We start from the raw sequence: 17165 nt of genomic DNA, 5'->3' as shown, positions 1-17165 counted from the left end.
TTTTGGAATCACTTCAAAACAGCTCACATTTGATGATAATCTGCTTGAAGTTCTGTTTTCACATCCTGGTCTTCTGAATCAACACAACATGTCAACTCAACTCAAAGCACTTCATCGGCATTTCGTTATTGCGATGTTTGCATGATGATCGCTTCTACCAGTTCTAAATCATCTTATCCATGTCCACAAGAACCTCTCACCATGGACTATAGCCGTGTTTTGGTGGATGCAAAGAACATGTACACAATAACCTAGCATTCCTGTGTGTATGGCACCACAGTCTACAAATACATTAGCCTAGAGAAGGATTTGTGCATATCTTATCACCAATGCTTGACCAAGATGCTGCAGTTGGCTCTCCGTGCAGCAGGTCTGTTGAGCATAACGAGGTCCACACAAGCTCCATTTCTGCTTTGGAGTCATCGGTTTCACACTTGTGACTAGCTGGTCCACTGAAGGCCTCAGCAGAAGTCTTGACGAAGTACGAAAAACATATATAAAACACCGTACGATTGTCGCTGTGTGAGCGGTTGGAAGACGATGAGTGATTCTCCATTGTCGGATAATCCTTCATCAGATTTTCTCTCCAAAGTCATCTTCAGGTACTCGAGATGTGACGCAGATCGAATCAAAAGATTGTTGCAGGAAAATGGCAATTGTGGAGGTAGATTGAATTGTCATCATTTTATGAATTGTGCACCATAAAGGAAGCGCCAGGACTGCCCATCATCCCCCCATCGAAGGCCTTGCCTCCAGGGGTCATGCAGGAGGGTGGGATGGTGTATGAGGAAGGTCTACGAATGGTTTTACCGCATGGGGATAAAATAACTTGAGATGAGTAAAGGGAAGATCCACCCTTCGAGGGCTTCGCTCCAGATGTGTTGGCATTGAGAGACGTGGGCTTGAAAATCGAAGGACCAAGGTCAAGCTTGCTGAAGAACTGTAGCGGAAGTTCCAAGGATTCTGGACACGCAGGTCGTTGTTGGCGGAGATGTTGGGGTTGCTGCTGCTGCTGCTGGTTATAAAGCTGTCGGAGTCTGTGGACCTCCGTCTTGAGACTTTCAGAGCGAGCTGTGGATAAGATTTTAAAAAGAAGTTCAGCAAATTCTTTACTGCTTTTAAACATGAGCAAGTATCAATACTTGCTCTGCTTTGATTAAAGGAAAGCATGCACCATCGTTGGGCTTCAATTGTAACTTGTACAAAATTCTGTTAAAACTTTAACAAAATGCGAGTGTGAGGGGAATTGTTAGACAATAGGAAATGACCCGTTGGTTAACAGAAACTATAATGCACCCAGTATCAATTGAATGGCACCACTTACCCTCTTTCAGTAGTTGAGTTTGCGTAAGTGCTGCAAGCTTCTGCTTGAGCTGTACATTCTCCGCATTCAATAAGGCTCTTTCATGGTCGTAATAGCCCACCTTAGGCGAAAGCGAGGCGACTTCTGACTGCAGTAGAGGAATGTCCATCTTAGAAATGATATTTCCTTGAATTTTTCATGAAGGTAACAAAACGGAGGCTTTTCGAAGATTCTTCCACACACTGAAAAAGAAAATGCATGCCGTGGACTCGCAATAAACCAGAAACTACATGCGACGCAAAACCATGTGGAGATATGGATAGTTGTGATACCTCTAATACAATGACTTTCATTTCGAGCTCAGAGATGTATTGCAACTTCCTTACTCGTGATCTTTGAGCTGATTGTCTGTTGACAAGGATACTGAAATAATAGAGGTATATTTAATCCGACTATCTTAAAAACATGAGAAACACACTAGATTTGAACCCAGAAGAAACTCACATAAAGATAAAACTATTCCTGAAAGCAGAAAGGCTGCACAGAATTCGCACGCAACTACTGATACTAATCCAAGCGCATGAGTCAAACAAACAAGAAGCAAAACAAAACACGAAGAGGTTAAAATGGAGACGAAATGCACCGTTTGGCTTGCTTTGGATCCACCTTTTCAGAACTAGTATGATCGTCATGAAACTGAACTGAAGCATCACCGCCCTCTTCACTTCCTACTTCCAAGTCACTTCTTAGCCTCTCATAGCTTTTGGTACGAGTATCGTCGTTAGAGTCGTCACTGTGACTGTTACTTTCAGAAGCAGTTGAAGGATTCTCAAAAGTTGCAGTAGTACTCCAATTATGAGCTCTTCTTCTTGATCCCAACGGACTGTCACCACTAGGGCTAGGAATAGCTAAAGTAACATGCTTACTGGCCTTTCCTAAGCCCCGACCATTCTCTGGAGACCCAGATTTTGCCAGATTAGAACCCACATGGTTACAACCCACTAGGTTTTCATGTCTAGGCTGGTGTCTTTGAAAAGGCTCATCATCGCGAATTCTAGAGACGTGTTCTTTGTCCGGCCTGTAACTGAAGAGCGACAACCAATTCAAAATTGTCAATACGCAACCAAGATGTCAAATTCCTAGAAGTTGAACTCCGTTAAGCTACAATAGAAATCCCCAAAACCAGATCTGAATTCTCATAGCATCTAGAATTCAATTATATAACATGTTTCAATGCTTCCTGCTTCGAAATATTAAGAGGCTTCTGTAAACTAGACGCTTGTAACGTGACCTTAAATTTCAGAAGTTGAATTGATTGAAGTGCACTGGTGCTTGGTTGTTCGCAGACGAAAACACTCACCTAATGAGGTTATGATCCCCTCTTCCACTCTTTTCGGGATATGACCAGGGACTCGCAGGTAACTTGTATGGAAAAATATGATCACCACTGTGAAAAAAGCACAACACTTGAATCAAGAGCAAATATTAAGTGAACTGTTACAAGACAGTCCTTATTGATACAATTTAAATTATTGCGTAAGTAGGAAGAACTAGTAATTACATAACACTGTTAATGTCTAGCTTAAATATTCTCCCATCAACCGCATGCCTCGCACTCTCTGTACAAAAGACACTTCACCTACAAAGCACACTCCAGCACAAGTTCAGATATAGACGACATCATCACGCTTGCAGTAGTTGTCGACTCACCTGTCAATATTCGCTTTCAAGCCTTTTCGATTGTTTGTTCTGTAAACAGGCAGCGATGGCTCTTGTAGTACGAACTCGTCTTCCTCTGTAACATTCTCTAAGTTGTTCATATAATGATAGGAGTTATCCACAAAAGCCACAGAATCACTCGATGATCGGCGATGTGAGCACTTCTTTAGCACAACTACCCCATCTGGAGATCCAAATCTGTCTAAGTTCCAAGTTGGCTGCCCTTGTGGGATGTACCCTGCAGAAGGACTACGCCTATGCTCACCGCCTCTGCTTGGTTGGCTTTGTGGAAGGCTGAATACTCCACTGTTCTCGAAGACGCTTGATGAACTAAACATGGAGTACCCGTGAGGACTTTTGGGGGGCAAGTGTGTAGGGTTCTTCATCGGATATGCCCAATTCACCGACTGGACATCATATGCCCCTGTGGAGACGCTATCCATATTCAGCAATCTCAATTATCCAACCTTAATACCCTGCACACATTACTATAATAATCAGGTGGACGACAAGTGTACAATTACATTGACGTCGAAGGACAAGAAGGAATGAAGACCTTGGTGTGACGAGGATGAAACGGCAGATCTTCTACCAAGAAGTATGCCGATTATATTAACCTGGGAACACAAGCATGAATACGCAGCAAAACTTGCACATGCCAAGGTAGTTCCAATCATCGACAAAAATACGATCAGCTTCTGAGGTTTGAAACCACGGCCTCCATAGCTCAAACCACATCCGTATACTTATCCAATTTTATAATTCCTGACAGCGAGTGCCTCTTAAGGACCGTTTCTCTCAAGCACTATGCCACCAGCTCAGTGTGCCATGAACAGAGAACATAGGGCATTCAATTTAATCTGCTACAGTCGGCAACGTAGGTTACTTAGAAAAACAACAACCAAAGACAGCAGCACAGGCCACCAGGCACTCCAAAACCGACAACTTAAACATCGACTGCAAAACCAGCCCTCTTTTCTTGAACGCCCAACAGAAGACGACACCCTGATATTCCCATGCTCTTAACAGTTCTTCTCTATGTTCCAGAGCCCACCAAGACTTCAACGAATACCATAACTATTTATGGAGGATATTTAATCAGCAAGAAACACTCGCCAGAAAAAAATTGCCCTCAGCAAAGTAAGCACAAATGGTCACTTAAACCATGTCACGCTCCGCCTGATGAAAACTAACCTAACTCAGCAAAACGAACACAAACTAGGAAGGAAACTTGTAGAAAAGTTACAATCAACCGGGGAGTCTGCAAGCCGAAAAGACAAAAAGGAGAGACCCATAAACTACGTAAACCTTCGGGCACTCCCCCTCGCCCGTACCAAGAACCTACGTCACTAAAACGGTTTAGCAACCTCTGAATTTGATGTCAGGGCTTGAGCAGTCTGTCATTGCGAGTGCATTTAGCGTACTTGCAAGGCTGCAGCTGAAATAACCCAGACGGAAATTGAAACCATAGTTCAGAACTGTGACGTGGTGAAGATCATGGCGCACCGACGAAACGCAAGTAGCCATGATTTCTGAAGGAACGGACATCAGGAGCCTTTACTGCACATCTCCTGATACAGAGTGCTAAGGGATGGGAAGACTTGTGGAAATAGATGCAACTTATTGTTTTGGCTACTCGGCAGTTAGCTTCCTGGTACCCTCCTCGCCAAATCTATTCAAATGTTGCGGCTACTTTGCGAATGATTTAGGATCCCAACCCTCTGATACCCCTCCTCCCCCATCGACTTTAATCGCAAGTTGGATCTAATCCAAGCTCTGGAACTTCCGTTTCAAAAACGTTTGCAAGGACATATCCTATGCAAGAAAGCGATAGGCCAATCTCCTAGAAGCTTGATCTCTTAAGCGTCGTAGAAAAAACACACTCTTCGAAAAAGATCTGCATTATCTCTGCAACCCAACTCAATTCCTCCTGAAACCCAACTTGCTAAACACTGAATTGGGTGCCAATAATTCGTACCTTTCCCGACTAAAACGAGTGCGTTCGCTGTAGTTGATGATTACATCAACTACCTCACAATCTGATTGCACCTCGAATTTCCCCGCCCGCCCGATTCCGAGAAAACACTTCAAGCGGGCCTACTTCTCTTTTCGATGCATCGAATTTTCAGAGTTCAAGATGGGTGCTAAAGGTTATGACTGACCTGACAAATTAGAAGCCTGTCTTTAAAATACTCCCGTTCAAATCTTATGACTTATTATTCGCCTTACTAGTCGAGGAACAATAGAACAAGATATCCTCCGCAGAAATATGGCCTCCAGCAAAGAAAAGAAACAGCATCTTCGGAGCTAATTTCACTGTAGAACAGAAACAAGCTTCGACACAGACAACCTCGCAGCAGCGACCGAAATAAATAAAAGGGAAAGAAACAAGAGTCACGAAAGCGAAACTGATCCCCACACCACTTAACTATGCTTATCACACTTTTTTGGCACTAACAAAACCAGCTGTCAAAAACTGTTCCGGATATCTCCCGTTGCCACACCAAACTCATAAACTGGACCTTGAAAAGGTGCTTTTCGACAAAGTGGACAATCCTCGGGTCGCTTCGGGAATGACGAGTGATACCACACCGACGACGACGACGACGACACGAAGATATTGCATTCTACAGAGTCTGCACTCAATCATTCCAGAAACTCACTGTATCCTGCGGCTGTCGCTAGCCCGGTTTCGCATGCACTCCACCCAACGTGCAAAACTGCTGATATTCTCCTCTACTCGTAAAACACCCAGCCGCTCACCTAGATGCACTGATCGCAACAGTTGCCCACTCACAACAAGATCAAAAAAAGGCCCAAAGCCAAAAATTGGTAACTACTAGCGAAGCCCAAACGCCTGTGTGCGACTCGCATGTATACACGGAAACAAAAACACAGGGTGGACGCTGATTCTCCTGCAAATCTAAGCCTGTGCATGCAGCTACCCGCCCTGCATGCTCCCGCACTTCCGGTATCCAAGCTCGTATTCACGACAGAGGCCCGCCAATCAATTCCAAAGATTACAAACAACCGAAGCAAAATCGACGCCAATATCCACCTGGTCGCCTTTTCATAGCCCTAAGCCACTACCTCTCAAGCTGCCCCTGGACAAACGCAAAAATTGTCACCACATCACCCTACTCACCATGCGCTGAATCGACGCTACATGGCATCCTTCCAATCTAACTACGATCGCAGAATTTACTCTCCTTTCGCCACGTCGTGGCACCCCACAGAGTGACAACTTCAGTCTCACGCTTGAAGTTAACTGGGGCGACCGGAAGTCGAAGGGAGAAGTGCTGAACGGACGAAATATCCTGGCACGTTTTGAACACCGACTGGCAGTCGGATTGCAAGACTCACCGTCAATGAATGCGTCCACCTGGCGACAGGATCGCCCTCATCCTTGCCCTTCATGAATTTGCTGGCATCTCTTCATCTCTGCTATACTCTGTAAATGCCATATTCTCTCACTAGTCATAGTTTTAAAAGCACGGTCTTCGTTCCATTTAGTGTTGCTCGCACTGTAACGATGGGTCTCTGTCATTCGTAGTGCTTGGCCTATTTCAACAGTTAGCTACTAAAATTATGGGTTTCGTGGAATTCTATTATATCTCGCACAAATCGACTGTAATTGTTTGTTATGTGTTCTGTAGTTTACAGTAGTTTCCAAAACTAGAGGGTCAGCATGGGAATGTAATTGCAAGCTCCATGCAACAATGTTTTAACAATTGTGTTGTGATCCTTTTCGTCATACTGTAGCAATGTAAATTGTTTTATGGCCACATGGCATGCATGGACAAATACCCAACAACTCAGGCAACAACTGGTGGGTCCATGAGCATTTCTGGTGAGGTGATGCCCTTGCATTTGGCAATGCTGTGTTGCGTATTTCCTGAGAATTGTGTGACATTGTCAGGCCAACTTTAACTCTAGTTAGGTTTTTTCAAATTAAAATTCTCTCTGTGTGTGAATCAAGGATTAATGTTCAAGTCTGTGGATGTTGTTTTTGTAGTTGAAACTTACATAGCAAATGGGAATCAAGGAATGTAATATTTAAAACTCTCCTTGGAACCTAAATCATAGTTATCAAAAAAGAAATTCAAATTGTTCAAAAATTTTCAATTTCACATTTAAGCCCCAAGTTTTTACACAGATTTTAGTGAACCAATGGATAGCTTTGCCATGAAATTTATTGCATTAATGTTGCTACTGTTACACTCTTCCCTATTACATAGAGTCATAAGTTAGCAACATATTTATTTTGATAATAATGATAACAACATAAAACAAATCATATTAGATAAACTTGTTGTTTTTTCTGGTAGCAACTGAATTTTGTAATTGGCATTTCCATTTCACTGGCACTTTCTTAATTCTTATGCCTCTTTTCTTCACTATCACACAAGAAACTTCCATTTGAGCAGCCCTTGTTTTTATTGGTTCCATCTCCCACAGGATAAGTGATTGGTTTCTCAAAGCCTACCTTCTTTGTTTTCTTCTAAAGAAACGTCCATGACTTTGTCACCTCATCTTCTCATCTTCTTTTTCTTTATCATCTACATTGTTGTCATCATCTTCATCTTCTTTTCCTCACAACTACCCACACCCCTTGGATTGTGAACTTGGTCTTGGTATGCTTTCCTTGATTGCAGCAGCCCACTTCCACAGTTTTGGCAATTTAATGCTCGAATAGGGCCCCAAATGATTTCTGTGCAACCAAATCATACAATCCCTTTCATCCACAAAACCCACATGAACAAACAACAAACAAACATCAATAAAAAGAAACCCAAATGGTGAAACTTCGAGTAGTGGATCACTCCCATCCCAAGTATGTTATTTGCAGAAACTACAATGGATTCTGTGTAGATCATGCCTCTAATAAGAGAGAGCATATCCAAAAGATCAGTGAAGTTAAATATCATAGCCAATTATGCCAAATACCGACCCAAAAAAGTACAGAGTGTGGAGATCATACACGAAAGTAAGATCCCTTTTCCTTTTTTTTGGAGAACCCCATTCTGGAGCACGGACACTTTTCACTATAGGCATCTGAAGGGAACCAAAGCTCAGAACTCTTAGCATATCCATAAATAAAGTGAAATAATTATTAAAAACATCTTTGATTAGCTGGATCCATTGCATTATTGGCTGTAACCCCACTTTGTCATTCAAACATCTTCTATCGTCCTTTCATTCTTAACGAATTTATGAATTTGTTTGTATGTTAATTTTATAGGTATAGTGATGAGATTGACCCTGATTACAATGATAGGGCAGCAAATCAAGCTTAAATTTAGACAACTGAAGTAGAAAGTAAGTACTGGAACTATTTACTGTGGGGTCAAGCGAGATTCGTCTTCGTCTGGATGAACGAAGTAGCGACGCTTCTTCATCTTCCATCAGCTTCTGATGATGAGAGCCCTTGTGGGTGCAGGACTTACAGGACTTTACTTCTCATGATGCTTGCGCAGGACTAGAAACGAGAGTAGGCAGGCGAGTTAATATCATATGAGTGTGGTACTAAACCGAAGCGTCAGATCATGACGACCTAAGCTTAGGGTTTAAGCCCAATTGGTAGAAGGCTCCACGGAATCCATTGACGCAAATCCCAGCTCCACCAGAATCATTGGTGGTAGTGGGGACCTTGACATGAAGGGAGTGGGTGTCACTAGTTGCAGCCAGAGAAAGCGAGAGATCGAGAGATCGAGAGAGAGACACCTCGCCTCTCTTGCTGACAGCATCTGTTGGGAAGTTCATATGATCTTGTGGAGGGACTGTCCCGTCCAGCTGCACCGCGGAATGCCTTCTCTGCCAAAACCAGCCCTGCCATTTCCAAAGACCACCAGGAAATTAGTAGGAGGGGTATGAAGTATCAGAAAGGTGGGCTTGTGTCTCTCTGGTGTCGGCTGTCTTGGCAGTCTGGAAAAAACGCTTCGGTACATATGTTAATACCCGTGCAGCATGGCGAGTGTGTGTGAGAGAGAGAGCAGACAGAGGACAGCACAGGAATGTACAATCAATCTGTGACTCTACTGCAGACTGAAACATCTTCTGCCGGTGATTTTTGCTCTGTGTACATGCCGATTATATCGTTATTGATAGCAACAGTGTGCGTACCCACTTGGAAGACGTTGCGAAAGTAGAGAGATTAAACTCACAGAGTCGAGTTATGGGGCATTGGCTTATTTGGTTCTCGTGATGGAATGAAGGTGGAGTGGGGACTCGGAGAGCTTGAATCCAGTCGATGAGTTGTTCCGAAGAATTGGTATTGAGGGGTCATGATTTGTGAGCACTGAGCATACACTGCCAAATGAAACACGCTAGACCATTCTGTATACAATGATCGGGTGAGGTCTACCAGTAGTTCTGAACAGTGAGTGGTCTAGGAATACTACAATCCTTTGAAGAAGAGCAGTAGTTCATCAGCTTTTGAGCTTGGTCAAGTGTTCAGAGCAGTAATCACTTCATGTCAGAAATTGCAACGTAATAAGTTTCTTGATTCTGACATCATCGAAAACAATTTACCTGCAAAGGATGCTGTTTACCTGATTTTTATATTTGTTTATTTGTCCCGAATTTTAAATAAAAAGTTAAGACTTGGTCTTTAGCGGTATGGAAACGTACTGGTACGTGAAGCTCATGTGTTGAGTTCGGTTGCCTGAAAATTGGGCTTTAGGAAAGGCGTTTCCTATCTTTTCAACCTCTTCACTTGACAAGTAGACCTCGAAAGACGTTATGTTGGAGTCGAGGTTTGCAATTTTAGTTGTATTAGGGATGGAAACCTCATCAAGCACTCCATGTTGTACCCATGCTTGTGGAAGCCGGTTCATGCTGCATCCCTTCATCCTCCTCGCAATCTGCCTCATCCACTCCAGCAGCCTTTCGTTGTTTCTTAAATTGTCTCCTTGAACAGGGGAAAGTTTTTCTGCATCCCGTTGCAGGATAATCGGTTTAAGAGTATATATATAAATATATAAATATATATACATATCCCATACACATGGTATAAAAGTATCTCATACGTATCAGGTACATGCAGGAGGCAAAAGAGAAATGAAGGGAAAGCGTAGAGCAAGTTACAATGCGAGAGTCGGTATTGACAAGCTCTTCCCTATTATAGGTACCACACAAGAATCCCCGACCAATGCCGAGCTCTCTGCATTCTCAAACACACATGAAAGTCTTTTAGCTTGGTGCTGCGCAATGGTAAAAAGAAGGTAACACCAACTAACTCTTAAAGTTGGTGAAGAATGAGAGAGGATAACAGTCATGGGCTCGCGGTATGTCTGATACATCGGCTTCCAAGAGGCCCAAGTACACTTTGCCCGCGCTTACAAGCTCACTCATAGCCCCCACCTACATACAAACTTGAACAATCTAATGAAAGCTCAAAATTGCACGTCTAAAGTGCGCGCCTGTAAGGCTCTAGATCTGCAATGCATAAAGCACTTGAACTAGCCAGGATAGATCAGCTGATTGATTTTGTGAGATCCAAGCATCTCACTTCCTACTCAAATAGTACACGGCAGAAATAATCATAATCTCACTGCATTGAATTTAAACACCGACGTTCTTCACTGTTCCGTACATTACATTTCACCAGAAATGACTCAGGCCGGGTCCATACCGTGGACCCAAACGAATGTCCACACCGTGGCTTCAATCGGTGTATTGACGTCAATACGGTGCTGATAGCAGGGGTCAATGTACTCCACACCCAGTTTCTTCAGACTCGCCTCAGGCTTCGTGGACACACTCGGGTGTGCCCTGCATCGAATACTAAACCGTAACACCCTATTTCTCAATTACACAGTTCTGAATAGTTAAGTTTCCCTAAATCTCTCTATAACCATATGCTCCAAGTACGCCAACCAAATCTAAGACGATCAAATCTGCAAATATTCGTCAGGAGCCCACAACCGAGGTCTTCACAAAATTAGCTTTGAAATAGGAAACAGAATAGGAAGCAAAACTTTGACCCAAGAAGATTTTATTCCTACGTGGACGTTAGGCTTCGAAAGTGTCAAAAAGTAACGCAGGACGCGGCTACGTGATGGATGAGCTTCAGCCTTCGTCTTCTAGCGTGGGGTTTCAAAAAATGCACTCAACCTCAAGATGAACTGAGGTCATTATTGCGAGACCTTCAATCCCTGGGACCCAACTTCATCATTCAAACTCTAGTCTTAGTGGACGTCATAGCGGCGGCATGCAATACATACACACTGTTCCAGAGTATATTCATGCTGACAATTTCCTCAACACAATGATTGTTTCCTGTCAACATTCAAGCACATCAAAAGAGATTGGAATTGACATCAACTCCATATTGCTCGGTCGTTTCGACTCAACACTACAGGTCTATCTTAACTTCAAAAAAATCCTACTATTAATGCATCCTAAATAAACAACAACCTACACCAGAGAGAATAAGTCCTTCAGCATAAACCGTTATCACAATTCCAACGGCAACTCTTGCGCTAATTCTTGGATTCGAAGTCGCAAAAAAGAGTGTGCCAAGGGAGGCGGTGCCAACACTACCTGAGCGCACTGATTCTTGTTGAAATGCCGTATCCCTCAGCCGAGCATGTGCATGAAGAGCATACCAAACCTGCCTAATCCATAAAAATCCAAGCATCAAGTTCCTATCGTAAGTCCACGAACTAAAATTCGACCTTGCTCCCGACCACCCTTCTCTGGATCTAATTCTGAATAGGCTCAGTCAGAGTGGTCTGGGATTCTTAATTTCTCACTACATTCACTCCGAACATCTGCCGTGCAACATGAACTTACACTATCCTCAACGCTCTCTAAAGTCATAGTACACAGCAGTGGTTGAGGCTGATTACTCAACAAATACTTGCCACTCAAAAGATTCTGCAAGACCTTCATGAATTCCAATATTCTCTTCAGGTCACTAAGTGCCTGCATTCTTGCAGGTGCAACTGTGCAGAGACGACCAAGATTTGTCGAAAATTTATGTCAATCTATCAAGGACAAGAGTACCTCCTGATCGGGGGTGGGCTCGTTGGCGCACTTGCTGGTGACAGTGGCAGAACTTGCTGCCTTCCAGATCCTCTTGGGTTCAGCCAAGGAAATCATTCTTCATCGAATCCTCCACGGTGACCAAATAAATAAAGAGACCAGACGTGTGATGAATATAGAATGGAGTCTTTATATAGAACGAAATTGCAACTTCGTCGAGATACAAACACAGTTGCAGACGACACAGGCAAGGAAAACCATTATCTGCCAATCCAGGGAAACGTAGTACTTCGAGGAAGAAAGACTCGCACATGATGGCTGTACTCTGATGCCAATGTCATCAATGGACCCTGCATCATTACCATTAAGTCTTACATATGCAGTAAAGTACTCGGTATATCTTGAATATAAACAAAGTGGACGGTCCTGTACATATTGGTATATAGGTTTTTTCACAGGTTAGAAATAGTTTCTGGATGGACGGAAGGAGTGTGATCAATTTCGTACACCTGCACTGAATCATTGATACATTCCATGAAAGAAGGTAGCGAAATTGACCTTCAAAGAATGAACTAGCTAAGAGGGATATAAACTAAATTGGCACTAACTCCAGCCTCCCTATTGCTGTTTTACACCCGTGCTATCAAACACCTTGTCATGTTTCTCGAGACTTCCAGGAAGATCCAACATTCTTCTGAAACCGATGACCTCCAACGCGGTTCCACCACCCTGTCCACCCTCTCTTTCGACCTGACCAAGGCCTCGTCGCACATTTATAACCTCCCCTGTATCCCTCACACGCATGTTGGTGCCAATAAACCCGCTACTTGCTAGGCCAGAGCCTCCATCTTTCATTCTGTCCTTTAAATGTCCAGAGTTGATCGCATTAGCATCACCTTCTCCATTGAGCCTCAAAAGATCTTGTTCATAAATTCTTTCTGAGTCACTTCTACCAGTCAAACTGGTATTGCCTTCTACCTCTTTGTCTCTTCCGTTTCGATCTGAACCATTAGGGCCCTCTGAATTCCCCTCATTGACAACGGCTGTGATGGATGCTACGAACCCTTGATCTCCACCAAACGCCCCACTATTGACTTGATTGAACTCAGTCTTGTAAGTGAAATACTGATGACAATCAAGACATTCATACCTAGGCTGCTTCATGTTCTTGTTGTTGAAGTACTTGAACCTCGTTTTAGTCTTTTTACACGATGGACATGGCTTTACAACCCCGACAAGGTGCTCCGGCTCCATTGCTTTTCTTTTCCTCTCCGTTTGCTTTGCAACCCGTGGGCCACAGATCAACAAGGCTGACTCAAGAGGAACAGATGCGCTTTCCACTGAGGTAGTTTCTTTTGATAGATCAGACAGTAGGGCGGCAGTGTTGACATCACCAGAGCTAGAAGGTCGCACACGCTTATTGTGTAACTGAAACATGCCCTTACAATCCAAGCACTTGTACCGAGGCTGGTCCAGCTGGCCATTGTTGAGATACTTGAATGCGGTATTTTTGGAGCCACACTTGCGACAGAGCTTTTCCATGCCCGCAAACTGTGGAGGTTCCTTAGCCTTCCTTTTTCTTTCTTTTCCTTTGCCATCCAGTGATTGAATGGGCAAAATGTTAAAAGAGCCGTCCGGGAGCATCAGCTGGACAGATGCAGATGGTGATGCTGCTTCTGTCGCCAACTTCTTGCCCCCATGAGTGAAAAAGTCCTTGCAGCTCAGACATTGGTACCGTGGCTGGTTTAACTTTTTGTTATTGAAATACTTGAACTTCACTTCTTTGGAATTGCACCTTGGACACTCTTTTGGAATCCCAACAAGTTCTTTGGGCTCAACCGCGACCTTCTGCCTCCTCCTTGGAGTACCGTCTTCATGATACTCCTGAGGCAAAACGGTGTTGGATTTCAAATCAGCCATGTTGACAATGGCATGGGCAGTCTCAAGCAATTCTTCGTTAGCAGAGCCAGGTCTCTGCATATCATCCACATTACTGTGGCCTGCTCCACTTTCAATCTCCAAGAATTGATGATCTGATTGTAGCATATAGTCAGCAAGCCTGGTTGACTCATAAACGTCACTACAGCTCCTGTGGCCATCAGATAGAGATAAAAAATTAGTATGCAAACTTTTGGCACCACACCCGCCACCTGCACTTGGAGACTTTCTTATCTCTATATACAACGTCTTCTCCCCAGGTTCTTCCAAAATCGCTTTTAAGTCAGCAGATTTAGAATGTAGACTACTAGGTGAGGCCCTGTAACAGAGATTCCGAATCTCGTCTTCCTCTCCCAACGCAGTCTTGAGCTCCAGCTTCGTGTCAGCATCATCCAAGCGACTTGAAGTGCCAAAGTGAAGCGTGTTCTTCAGAGACTTTAACTCCACGTGCATCTGTGCGTCACTGTCTAAGCTTGACAGGAGGGTATACAGTAAGGCCTTGGAAGACTCGGCTCGGTTAGTCATTGTGTCCAACTAGAAATCAATCGCGGTTATGTCGCAGAATATTCTCACACCTGCTTCAAGAACCCTGCCGAGGAAAAAAAATTGAAGTAAGAAACTTTTTACTGAAAAGCAATAGCTATGTTCCGAATTAGCAAGGAGTAAAATTTTAAAGGACTTCGAAAGACTGTAGAGAAACGGACATGAAGTTCATGTACTCTGTGACAGGAGAGTTTCATGTTCAGAAGCAGAACTAATCTTAGCCGCGGTCATGGTCTGCATCTTGACGAAGAAAGCTTCCTAGAACTGCTACGATGGAAATTTCTCTTCTACTCTCCCACCCTTGAAGACAGAGCAGACAGTAGAGCCCGAAGCTTTGTATGATAAAAACTAGTGCCACACAATTTGCCATCAAAGGAAACAGACATGACTACTTGCGATCCAAGACAACCAGGTAGACCCGCTTCGTCGCCGCTATTTACAGCACGAAGGCATGACTCTATAAATTTCTTAAATGACGTGCACGAAGAGCCTATTCTGGACGTCAGATACGACTGTCCCCGAACATAAGCCTGTAAACATCAGTTTTCAAGACTAACCCGAAGACGCTCGACATTCAACTGAAAGCAAAAGTTGAACCAGCATTAATACCGGGCGAATCCGAAATTATTCTAAAGCTCAGACTTACGAAATAGCTGCACCTCGCCGTTTTGAGTACTCTCTACAGCAGGCTCCCGCTATTCTCCGCAGCGATCGCTAGAGCAATGCTTGAAATGCAGATATTATGGTTCCCATGCACACACTTCTAATACCTCTGACTATCTGCCAGCAAGTAAAATCTAGACTGTAGTCCAATCTGTATAAATTCAAAACTCTTTCCCCTAAAAACCAAAGTAAAGTATTATCCTTGGCATCTAATCAGGCAGTATGCTCCCAAAGGTTTCAAGCTCCTCGAACTTCACAAAGCGAAAAGTTATGTCCAGTAAAGAGCATGCACTGTCACAACACTCCAAAATGCGTCATGTTCTCTGTTTATGTATCGTACACGCTTCTCACCAAGCCCTGCTCCCATCGAATGATTCCTCAGTTCTGTAACCTTCTTTGCCACAGATTAATAACGTACAACTCATATACTTCCAAAGTAGAGACATTGCGCTCGTTGTGATTACTGTTCGGATCACGGGCTTAACCATTAACAATTTGTAGCAGTTTGTCCGTCTTTACGACTACTTTTTAAAAATTCTCTACCACTCTCTACTGAGCATGCTCCAAGTTGCGATGATAGACATCAACTGAATCTCGCGCCTGCATCTATTACATCTTCAGCGGGATTTCGAATTTTCACAGTTCAAGACGAACAATAAGTTTGCAACTGTGAGGCCCATCATAAACGCATACAGAAAAGCTTTCCTCCAAAATACTTGAAATCCGCACATCGGAATAAAATGACGTACCCTTATTCAGAAACATTTCCTTCTGCGAAGACATGAAACACAGTCTATATTCCAAGTTCACTGAAACGTGAGCCACGGACGTCTACGGAGCAGATGAAACTAGAAAGCTAAAAGAATAAAGAGAGAGAGGGGGAGAGAAGAAAATAAAAAAAAGTTCTTGTAAGTTTGCAATCAGCTTCAAACTGCAGCCGTACAAAAGTTTGAACCGAAGCTAGTCCTGAAACGATTTGTCCAAGAACAGTCAAGACCTACAGACCCGCGAAAACACTGATTAAAATCTTGTCGAAGGAAGTAGAAAACCTTCCGTGAGTTTACGGGATACGCGTTCGTTTTAGGGGAAAAGTAAGAAATTGAGATTGATCCACTACAAGGACGCACTTGCTTCGAAGTCCGACTTATTGCCGCTAGAAATTCAAGTGATTACAACATTTTTTCGTATTTCCATCGTAAACTTTAGAAGTTCGCTTATTTTTTAGTTTTTTTTTAGTTTAGTTTCTTTTTTCTTTTTTTCCTTCGTAGTAATTGTCCATTTCACGACATCTCAACAGAGAGGAAGTAGAGACGAACATGTACCTTTGAACGACGAACTTGGCGTCCTCCACCGCTGCCTATTCCACCTCCACATCCCCGAATTCTCGTGCAAAAGAAAACTGCGCAACAACGAAGGCAATCCGCACGACAAATGCATAAGCAATCTTCTTCAGCAAGTCACAACATAGCGCTTCCTGCGATTTCAAATAACAATCCTCCTAATTCGTACCCTTCGTGGCATCAAAACGGCCAACTGAAAGACCACCACCTTCCTTCTCATGCCCCATGATAAATCCATAATCGCCATGTTCCGCCCTCATCAAATGGACTCATCATGGAAGAACCAAGAACTTTAGAAAAACCAAAAATAAAAATCGACTTCCTAGAGTTATTTCGGAAATTTCAGGACACAGAAAGCGAGAGCGCGACGTACACTACGACGAGACGCCATAGCCGAGGCCATTTCCCACTACCATAGCCAGCGCGATTGAAGCAGCGGAGCTGCTGAGGAAACCCTAGGCTCGGATTTGGGCAGGAAAGCGCTGCGCTGCGAGAAAAAGGCCTTAGAAAGGTACCGTGTTGGTCTCGCCTTCTTAGACCCCAAAAGTAACGGCTCCGATTCAATTTCACTTTTCTCTTCTGACCTTCCATTTTTATTTATTTTCCCCAGCCATCTTTAAAAGTTGAACAAAAAAATTGTAAATTAGGTGCGATGACTTTCATGAAAGTTG

At 43.4% G+C, this 17165-nt stretch overlaps 3 protein-coding genes across 17 annotated transcripts; all 3 read right to left on the bottom strand.

Annotated features, from left to right (window-relative positions):
• Positions 1 to 6186, bottom strand: LOC112278846 (uncharacterized). 3 transcript variants are annotated; one of them, XM_024512694.3, is made up of 7 exons: positions 5686 to 6186; positions 3014 to 3498; positions 2664 to 2750; positions 1947 to 2387; positions 1636 to 1726; positions 1325 to 1451; positions 1 to 1071 (listed from the first exon to the last, which is right to left on the bottom strand). In XM_024512694.3, exons 2-7 carry the CDS (start codon positions 3463 to 3465, stop codon positions 686 to 688), a joined length of 1584 nt encoding a protein of 527 aa, XP_024368462.1. In that variant the 5' UTR covers positions 3466 to 3498; positions 5686 to 6186; the 3' UTR covers positions 1 to 685. The 3 variants fall into 3 exon arrangements, with proteins under 3 accessions (XP_024368462.1, XP_024368463.1, XP_024368464.1); XM_024512695.3 differs by having other exon boundaries at positions 5001 to 6053; XM_024512696.3 differs by having other exon boundaries at positions 5185 to 6051.
• Positions 6187 to 8103: 1917 nt separating this feature from the next.
• On the bottom strand, positions 8104 to 12248 carry LOC141044581 (perakine reductase-like). 9 transcript variants are annotated; one of them, XM_090248228.1, is made up of 5 exons: positions 12032 to 12248; positions 11567 to 11640; positions 11029 to 11189; positions 10656 to 10822; positions 10109 to 10184 (listed from the first exon to the last, which is right to left on the bottom strand). In XM_090248228.1, the coding sequence occupies exons 1-3, from the start codon at positions 12125 to 12127 to the stop codon at positions 11120 to 11122; spliced, it is 240 nt and encodes a 79-aa protein (XP_090104354.1). In that variant the 5' UTR covers positions 12128 to 12248; the 3' UTR covers positions 10109 to 10184; positions 10656 to 10822; positions 11029 to 11119. The 9 variants fall into 9 exon arrangements, with proteins under 9 accessions (XP_090104352.1, XP_090104354.1, XP_073385449.1 ...); XM_090248226.1 differs by adding exons at positions 8104 to 9358; positions 9653 to 9953 and having other exon boundaries at positions 10656 to 12248; XM_073529348.2 differs by having other exon boundaries at positions 10656 to 11302.
• Positions 12249 to 12388: 140 nt separating this feature from the next.
• LOC112274455 (uncharacterized) lies at positions 12389 to 16949 on the bottom strand. Of its 5 annotated transcripts, none has more exons than XM_090248225.1 (4): positions 16664 to 16949; positions 16477 to 16553; positions 15138 to 15271; positions 12389 to 14537 (listed from the first exon to the last, which is right to left on the bottom strand). In XM_090248225.1, the coding sequence occupies exon 4, from the start codon at positions 14471 to 14473 to the stop codon at positions 12629 to 12631; it is 1845 nt and encodes a 614-aa protein (XP_090104351.1). In that variant the 5' UTR covers positions 14474 to 14537; positions 15138 to 15271; positions 16477 to 16553; positions 16664 to 16949; the 3' UTR covers positions 12389 to 12628. The 5 variants fall into 5 exon arrangements, with proteins under 5 accessions (XP_090104351.1, XP_024359776.1, XP_090104350.1 ...); XM_024504008.3 differs by lacking the exon at positions 15138 to 15271 and adding an exon at positions 16098 to 16151 and having other exon boundaries at positions 16868 to 16949; XM_090248224.1 differs by having other exon boundaries at positions 16868 to 16949.
• Between the last annotated feature and the right edge of the window lie 216 nt (positions 16950 to 17165).

This window comes from Physcomitrium patens, chromosome 2, assembly GCF_059467195.1.
Source record: "Physcomitrium patens ecotype Gransden chromosome 2, ASM5946719v1, whole genome shotgun sequence".
NCBI lineage: Eukaryota > Viridiplantae > Streptophyta > Bryopsida > Funariales > Funariaceae > Physcomitrium > Physcomitrium patens.
This window is presented reverse-complemented; position numbering and strand designations above follow the sequence as displayed.